The 9,500-nt window shown below is 36.5% G+C and overlaps 1 protein-coding gene across 1 annotated transcript; it reads left to right on the forward strand.

Annotated features, from left to right (window-relative positions):
• The first annotated feature begins 306 nt into the window (after positions 1–306).
• ccn1l2 (cellular communication network factor 1, like 2) lies at positions 307–7,423 on the forward strand. The gene is made up of 5 exons (XM_051118176.1): positions 307–838; positions 1,994–2,207; positions 3,685–4,020; positions 4,119–4,318; positions 6,358–7,423. Exons 1-5 carry the CDS (start codon positions 758–760, stop codon positions 6,661–6,663), a joined length of 1,137 nt encoding a protein of 378 aa, XP_050974133.1. The 5' UTR covers positions 307–757; the 3' UTR covers positions 6,664–7,423.
• The last annotated feature ends 2,077 nt before the right edge of the window (positions 7,424–9,500 follow it).

Genomic DNA, 9,500 nt, shown 5'->3' on the forward strand with positions numbered 1-9,500 from the left:
CGCTCGGTGTGCGCGGATAGTAGTAAGTGTATCGGTGTGTTCGCGTTGTGTGAGAGCTGACTTGTTTATGGGGATTTTCCTTTGCATCTGCATCAGGACTTCCCATCCAAACGGAAAACTGCTGGAGTTCCCTTCTCAATTGTTCCACTATTATGACAATGTTTTTATGCACTCCAGGGCGGCTTTCGTAACACATAACAAACGGCCAATTAAACTGTGGTCAGGTGAACACCCTGCTCAAGTGTGTTTGTTAGCTCTGTGTCACAGCGGTTTTGTTTCATATAACAGTCATTTGTAATCCACACTACTGAGATCGGCAGGCTCATTTTGCAATTTTGCATTTACACCCTGCTCCCTAGAGCTCCAGCTACACAAAAAATAAGGGATCCCCTCATTATGAAGACACACTCCCTCTGCTCCGATCCATGATGTTGATGTCAGAGCTGCCTCTCTCTCTCTCTCTCTCTCTCTCTCTCTCTCTCTCTCTCTCTCACTTGCTCGCTTGCTCTATAAGGTGACCTGCCTCTTTGGAAATGCTCTGCAAAACTGACAAGGCATCTGCGTTTGAGCCTTGCTATAGGCAAGCTTTAGCTTAGTAACTAGTCTGACTGATGCACTTTGTAACTGGACTGGCTGTGGAACATTTGCCTTCTGAGGTTTTTGGAGTTATTTAGTATAAAAGTGGATAAACCTGCTTTTGCATTTGGGGATTTTTAATTATTTTTCCTTTGGGATTCATTTTTTGGAAAGCTTGGAAATGTACTCTGGAAGGAATCTGAGGACTCTGGCTGTTATTTGCACAGTCTTGTTGTTTGTTGTATGTTCAGCTGAAGGAGAGGTGAGTAGATTTGAGACAGTATTTTGCACACGTTTAACTTTTGCAAGATCTATTTATGATTGAAGGTTGTGTAGGACTTTTTTTTCTTCTTCCTAACAGTCTATTGATTTTGTACTTTGATGCTTCCTAATGCATAAAAGCATAAAACTAATGGTAGCAGATATTTGTTTTCAGACAAAAAAATAAAACACAATAGTGTGTGCTAATGAAGCAAAATTAGGTTGTTTCTTTGACGTATTAAGATAAAAATTTGGTAAAAGCTAAATTTTGCATGAATACATTTATTTTGAATTTATAAAAAATATATTTTTTTAAATGTTGAAAGTCTAAACATACTCTCCTTTTTAAAATTTAGTGTTAAAAATACATGAAATTAATACTTTTAATCAGCAAGGATGCGTTAAATTGATCAAAAGTTACAGTAAAGACAGTTATATTACCAACATTTCTTTCAAATAAATGCTGTTTAAACTTTCTATTCTTCAGAAAATATAAAAAATGTAATTAATATAAATATTAAGCAGCACAACTATTTTCAACATGATGATAATAAATGTTTCTTGAGCAGCAAATCAGAATATTAGTGGAGTAAAGATGCTGAAAATTCAGCTTTGTGTCACAAAAATAAATTGCATTTTAAAATATATTTACTAGGAAACAGTTATTTTGAATTGTAATAATATTTAATAATTTTGCATGTTTTATTGAATTTTTTTAACAAATAATTGCAGCCTTGGTGAACATAAGAGATTTTTTCCCCCCAAAATATGTGGAAAATATGTTTTTATTTTTTTAATTTTTAACATATTAATTAATTTTATATACATGACCTTTAGACCATAGGTTGCATGAAGAAAGTATTTGTTTATGGTGATCACATCAGGTAAAAATATCTCTTAATGGTAACAACGGCACGGTTTATCTTACAGTGTATATTTATGATTCGATTCTACAGTCACATTTCAAACACAGACACCTAAGTGAGTGCATTATATAAACACAGCCGAACCCACTCATACAAACTCGCAAAAACATTGGCCTGACAACTCCTACACTGTCATCTCAGTGAAAGCCTTTCATTTCTGACTGCTGGCCTTATGTAATGAAGCTGTGTACTCGTCTCTCATCTCTTCTCCCGCGCTGCTGTTCCTGCAGGCGTCCAGAGGCTGTTCCCGTCCGTGCTCCTGCCCCCCGTCTCCACCTTCCTGTCCGGTCGGAGTGAGCTGGGTGCTGGATGAGTGCGGCTGCTGTAGGGTGTGCGCCCAACAGTTTAACCAGGACTGCGGCCCTGACCGACCCTGCGACCACATCAAGGGCCTGCGCTGCCACCTAGGGGCCGGAGGAGACCCTCGACGTGGTCTCTGCAGAGGTAAGAAAAAAGACATCACTGAGACATTAATGGGTGTTAGTGGGCCAGTTAGGGGAACTTTTTGAACGATTGTTTTAAAGAAAAACAATGGTTTAATTTTTAATAATAATATAATATAATATAATACATTCAAACCAAAAATTATTAAGACACTAGATATAATTTTGGATTTTTTTTTACTAGTGGGTGCAGGACACTATAGCAACATAAACTAAACTCTGACATATTATACACAAAAATTATTCATACAGTGGTATACCAGTAACATTTCTAAATATTTGGGATCAAAAATTATTCAGACACTTTGACCTGACCATTTTGCTTAAAACTTTTTTCTTTAATTGCTAATGTCACTTTTTTTACACCACAAACTGAACAAAATTAACATTTGCTTGGTCATTGGGCAACAAAGTATTGATAGTATCCATTACATACCTTTTTTATGAATGTTATTTGACATTATCAAGATTAATTTGTTGTGACAGAGTTTAACTCTGAGTTCTTGTCATATTTTATTACCACTTTCTAAACTATAATGAATAAACTGTGATAATGTGAGATATGTTGAAGGTGTCTGAATAAATTTTGGTGTAACACAATATAATATAATGTAATATAATATAATATAATATAATATAATAAATAGATTTTTATTTTATATATAATTAATATATAATTATGTATAAATAATTATATAATAAATAATATAAATAGCTAAAAAACAATTATGTTTTTAATTATGTAAGCTGACATGCTGTTATTCCAAGTATTTTATAATTTTATTTATTTATTATAATAATAAAAGTAAATTATTTTTAATAATAGGTGTATAAGAAATTATGTAAAGATTATACACACATATATATAAATATGCTAAAATCATAAATTTTCACTTTCACTGCAATTTGATCTAAAATACACAACATTTCATTTTGTGTGCATGAATGTTAAATAAATAAATTAATAAATGACATTTATTTAATTAAGAATTGTGAGAGAAAAACTTTTCTAAAAATATAAATATATAATATGTGTATATATGCAAAAGCAATAGTTGAAAACTACAAATTGAGTATCATTTAATTTAATTAACATTTTACTGTTATTCAGCAAGTCTTTGCAAGTTTTACCCCAAAAATGGTTAATAATTTATTTATAATTTATTTATTTATTTATAATGTGTCCCTGTTACAAGTTACATATATCTACAGTAATAACACAATAATTATATGTAATTACAAGCATCTAACACTAATCCAAACCCTAATCCTAACCTAGTAAATGCATGTTGTTAATTAATATAAGTCCTATCTTATTTGTGTAATTGCACTGTGAAAAGGACAGTACAACCCAGAAATGATTTGATAGATCATTTTTATATGTCTGGATATCAACAATAAGCACAGAGTTGCTACATCCCAGGCTCTTGACTGAATGACTAAAGAAGTGCCTGATGTTTGTTGTGTCTTTGCCTCAGCTGAGGCTCAGGGGCGTCCATGTGAGTTTGCTGGTCGTGTGTATCAGCACGGAGAGGATTTCCAGCCCAGCTGTGAGCACCAGTGCAGCTGTATGGATGGCGTGGTGGGCTGTATGCCGCTGTGTCCACACAACATCCCTCTGCCCCGCAAACACTGCGCCAACCCCCGTCTGGAAACGCCGCCGGGACGCTGCTGTGAGGAGTGGCTGTGTGACGACGATAACAGCATCAGAGAAGACCCACCAGACCCCCGTCCCCATCGCACCCCATCCAACCATATCAACAAACTCATACAGAGTCCTAACAGCGTCCAGACCAGGAGGGGCTCCTTTCAAGGTACTGTAATATACATTATAAGTATGCTATTTGTAACGGTGTTATTTTAGTGTCTGTCATTGTTGTTTTTAATATTTAAACTCTCATTTATTCTGCAGAGTGGGTGTCCCTGCCAGTGTCTCAGATTCCCTTCCCATCAACCGAATGTTTCCCACAGACCACCGACTGGTCCGAATGTTCTGCTTCCTGTGGGTTTGGCATCTCGAGTCGTGTGACCAATAGTAATGCCCAGTGCAAGCTTGTTAGAGAGACTCGTCTTTGCCAGATCAGAGAATGTGACATCACTCCAGCTGTGAAGGTGAGATACTATAGTGAAATGAGTCGGTTGCACTTTGTTTCAATGTAGTCAACTTTAGACATTCTACTAACTATAAGTAACTTTGCAACTACATGTCAGCTAACACTCATTAACTTGAACTAAATTTCAACTCTTATTACCCCATGATTTACTCACCCTGAAAGCATCCTAGATGTATATGACTGTCTTCTTGCAGATGAATACAATTAGAGCTGTATTAAAAAATGTCCTGGCTCTTCCAAGCTTTATAATGGCAGTGAATGGCTGTTGAAATTTTGAAGTCCAATAAAGTGCATCCATCCATCATAAAAAGTACTCCACACAGCTCTGGGGGGTTAGTAAAGGCCTTCTGAAGCGAATCAATGCATTTGTGTAAGAAAAATATCCATATTTAAAACTTTCTAAACTGTAATTTATAGATTCCGCTAATTGTCATTTGTGCCTTTGTAAGAGAGTGACGTTCCAGTGGATGATGTAGGATGTAGGTGTAGCGTAAGCTTACGTAAGAGTACTTTTTATGATGGATGGATGCACTTTATTGGACTTCAAAATCTCAACAGCCATTCACTGCCATTGTAAAGCTTGGAAGAGCCAGGACATTTTTGAATATAATTCCAATTTTACTTGTTGGAAAGAAGAAAGTCATATACACCTAGAATGGTGAATAAATCACGGGTTGATTTTCATTTTTGGGTGAACTATGCCTTTAAGCAGATGGTCTAACTAGTATTCTAATGACTGCTAGTTGACATGTAGTTGCAAAGTTACATATAGCTAGTAGAATATCTGAAGAGGACTATAAAAATAAAGTGTTAGCACTGAGTAGACATGCATTCATGCATACAAATATAAATATACCCATATACTGTGAGCTCACTCATATGTTAGTGGACAAAAATGAAAAAGTTGACAGGACAAATCTATATTTTAAATTTGTTGTCTATTTTTCAAGGAAAATTGACCAAAAATATAGTCAATTTTCAAGTAACTGGTAAAGTAATGCATTACTTTTTATGAGTTATTTTTTCAAATAATTAATTTTCTCATTCATTTACTGACATCTCTCCTGTCCCTGTATGTGATGAGTTGGGAGTAAGTGCAGAAGTACTCCCTTCACCCTGAGAACTTTTTGTTATATATAAAAAAAAACCAAAAATAGATAAGCAAGCCCAGTCCAGGTGACAAAAAAGTAATGCAAAAGGAACATAATGCATTACTTTCCATAAGTAACACAATTAGTAACTTTTTAATGGAGTAATGCAATATTGTAACACATTACTTTCAAAGTAATTTTCCCCAACACTGGTTGCTTTTACGCAACTGTTCAATAAACAAGAAGTTAATATTGTGTAGCTTGCTTTTCAGACAAAATTTGGCAAGTTACTCTATCATGAAAATCTGACTTTTTTCACGTTTAAATGCTATAACTGGGTCCCCATCTACCAACCCAGAAATTATGAAAAAGAACAACCCCAAACAAGCAGCTCAGACTTGGTAAGGGGATCTTATTATAATATCACTGCCCCGTAAACTGCACATTTCCATCCACGGCACTGCCATTCTGTTTTCGCAAGTGACAATGGTGTACCAGCTCTAAACCATGGCAAAAGTTTGAACAAAGCATGCTAACTGTTCTGTCTTTTGCTGCACAGACAAGCACACAACATTATTTAGAGTCGCAGCCTCAGAAGAGACAAGAGAGCAGTGGATTTATTGGTTTATTTACTGTATATTACACTGCTGCCACAGATCTAATATAAACATGCGATTTCTAGGGTGGAGCAGCAGCTCATTTGCATTTAAAGAGACAAGCACGAAAACAGTGTGTTTCTACTAACATTCAAAATAGGCATTTTCAAAATGACATAATAAATGATCTGTGGGGTATTTTGAGCTGAAACATTCTGGGGACACCTGACACTTATATTACATCTTGTAAAAAGGGGCATAATAGGTCTCCTTTACCATTGTTCCAGAAGAAGCCAAAGGCTCAATATCACTTATATTAATGCTTTCTTGTTGCTTTTTATGTCACTTAGAAAGGAAAGAAGTGCAGGCAAACGGTGAGGTCTCGGGAACCGGAGCAGATCACGTTCGCTGGCTGCTCTACGGCTCGCCGCTACCGGCCTCGTACGTGCGGCTCGTGTGTGGATGGCAGATGCTGTCAGCCGTCCTCATCCCGCACGGTGCGTCTGCGGTTCCGCTGTCCAGATGGCGAGAGCATCACACGTAATGTCATGTGGATCCAGCGTTGCCGCTGCAGCAAAAGCTTCTGCGGAGTTCAGAGAGAGCGATCCTCACCCACCGTCAGCCTTCACAACGACATTCACACCTTCTCTCACTGAACACACTCACACAATGCGCCATCAATACATAATGCCTAAAACTTACTTTTCACATTCAAAGGATGTCCTGTTTTAGGCAAGATTCCTGAACTATAGAGTAGTAAACTGTTTTAGACTGTGTATAGTTTTTGCACTTTATATGTTTCTCCTTTGCTTTGACCTACAGGCTCTGAATCTCATGAAAACATATCCAGGTCACATTTCTTGAAGACTGTTGTTAGCCCATGTTTCCACATCTTTCTGCTTTTATTTATTCTGTTGTTTTTAAATTTTAAGTGTTTGTTGTGTCTTGAAGGATAAGTGACTTATTGGGCTTTAGATGAATGACTTCCTGTCACTCGATGGGTGAGAGAATGCACTAGTAATAAGGGGAATGAGATTACCTGATTAAGGGATAAAATGAAGACTTTAAAAAATATTTTTGGCTTTTAAACTAATATATTTTCTGTCCATTCTTCATACGGCAGAGTTTTTACTCGTATATTAAGTTGTACAGTACAGTACAGTTAATGTGTGGAAGAAAGCAGGATGGAAATGTGTTTTAACACAGATGTGTGTGAGCGGATGACTGGAGACTTGCTTTGTCTTTTGTACAGTGTACAGGCTTCACTATAGGTGGAGTGACTCTTTGAGACTGCTTCATTTTTCGGGGCAATTCTAGACACTCTCTTGTATAGGAGTGAACGACTATTTGTATAGTTAAGATATTGAATATAAATGACTTTGCTGATGAATCTGGGACACAAAAAATAAAACATTTCCAGGAAAAATGATTGATTGTGTTGTTTCTAACTGACTGCTTCTTACTTTAACAGTAGTTCTCAACTTCAAACATTTGAGGGGGGCACAGGATGACTTATATTAAGTTATACTAAATTACCTTACACACTAACGTAAAGTTCTGTCATTAAACTCCAGATAGCGCTGACTGAAAGGTTCCATATCAATCTAATATAATAACATGATTATTCACATAGCGCAGCTGATTGGTTTGTGTCACATCAGCAGCCAATGAGCTCGGTGCTCATTCAAATACTCAGCTAGCGCTTGCTGTAGCAGTTGCAGCGTGATTCAGAAGCCCTCCACCTTCCCCAGCTCCACCTGTATAGATCTACTATGGGGTAATTTCATGTATGTTATATATGCGGGGTTAGCAGATCTATTCTGGCAAGACAGAACATTATCATGCACATTACCATGCTCAGAGACAGAACATGCAAAAAATAAATTATTACATTTTGATGACAAACTTTGATGCTGACTTTTAGGTTTTATTGCCAGACAGAAAGAAAGTCAGATGAAAATAGGAAAACAAATAAAATCTCTCATTATACCCGCTTCAGACCTCATTTGGCCCCATTAAACCCACTAGAAATCATATCAAACCAGTTCCCAATAAACCTCTTTAGACCCAATTGGACTTAATAAAATCACTGAGAATTGCAAACTGTTAGCATTCTAGTCTTTCTTAAAGGAATCATCGATGCCCATTTTCCACAAGTTGATATGATTCTTTAGGGCAGGGGTCACCAGACCCGGTCCTGGAGGGCCGGTGTCCAGTGTTGGGAAGGTTACTTTGGAAATGTAATGAGTTACAGATTACAAGTTACTTGATTTAAAATGTAATAAGTAGTGTAACTTTTCAATTACTTTATAAAAGTAATGTATCTTATTACATTTAATTACTTTTTGATTACTTTTCTAGATTTCTAATATTTTCAACTGTTCATCATTTTGAAAGATTTAAACCAGGCAGAGTTAACCTTACAGTAGCACTTAACACTGATTACGGTCAGACTTTCAAAATCCTTTAGCACTTGAATTAAGATTACAAGTAAGGGATAATATACATCTTTATTTTCCGATAACAACTGGCTGGATGTACATTATCCCACTTATTACACAGCTGCTTGCCACAAAAGTAAATAATTAGACACAAAACACTGGTCTGAGTTGAAATACTTGAACACAAAGCTTCCATGAAGAAATCAGTTGCCAGCAAGTGGCAAGTTGACAGAATTAAGAAATTGTACACATAATATTGAATTGTTAATATTGAGTTTTAATATCTTATTAGCTAACCAAAAGCAAAGCTTCCACCAAGAAAAACTATCAAGCGTACAGTGCTGACTTATGATAAATCTGATCAGTCCGGATGAGTCTGAGTTATTAGCTTTTACCAGTTGTTATCGGGGAACAACATACCTTGGAATGTCATGACTGACCAATCAGAATCAAGCATTCCACAGAGCCGTGTAATAATGAAATTTAAAGCACAGCCACACAAATTCAGACTTATTATTAAAGTTAGTAAAGTGTTAAAGTTATTATTTTCTTTGAGATAATTCTGAGGTTAAATACAGATTTGAAATCACACCTTGTCAAAATCAGCTCTGCAAAAATGAACCCATTCTGAGGGATTGTTCCTTTAAATGCAAATGAGCTCTGCTCGCCCCACCCCTCTCTTCTCTCTGTGGAGCCACAAGCTGTGCTCTGAGAGTTGTTTACTTTAGCTGCATTTAGCGTGTTTAGCCACGAAACTTGCTAACTACCACGTCATTAGGAAAGGTGATTGCAGAGGCAATCATACAAAAAACCCCTTCTATACACTTCTGCTGTAGGTGAAGCTGGATCACGAATGATTTGCATGAACATAGATGCATTTATGTAGATGGGGAGGTGCATTCACTTCACAAACAAACTTAATCCACTGCATCTTCAGCGCTCAGATGTCGGGAGTAAATGACGACCACTATGTTCATTATTACATCCAGCAACACAACACCTCAATCGCTCAGTCGGAGATATTCTTGTCTAACTTACATCCCTGCTCCGGC

The sequence above is a fragment of the Labeo rohita genome, chromosome 8 (assembly GCF_022985175.1).
Source record: "Labeo rohita strain BAU-BD-2019 chromosome 8, IGBB_LRoh.1.0, whole genome shotgun sequence".
In the NCBI taxonomy this organism is placed as follows: Eukaryota; Metazoa; Chordata; class Actinopteri; order Cypriniformes; family Cyprinidae; genus Labeo; species Labeo rohita.

What these genes read in the sequence shown, in the direction of transcription:
- ccn1l2 (XM_051118176.1), top strand. Translation starts at nt 758, where the DNA reads ATGTACTCTGGAAGGAATCTGAGGACTCTGGCTGTTATTTGCACAGTC. An exon ending in CAGGAGGGGCTCCTTTCAAG is followed by an intron (nt 4,021 to 4,118) that starts GTACTGTAATAT and finishes TTTATTCTGCAG; the next exon opens with AGTGGGTGTCCCTGCCAGTG. An exon ending in ACATCACTCCAGCTGTGAAG is followed by an intron (nt 4,319 to 6,357) that starts GTGAGATACTAT and finishes TATGTCACTTAG; the next exon opens with AAAGGAAAGAAGTGCAGGCA.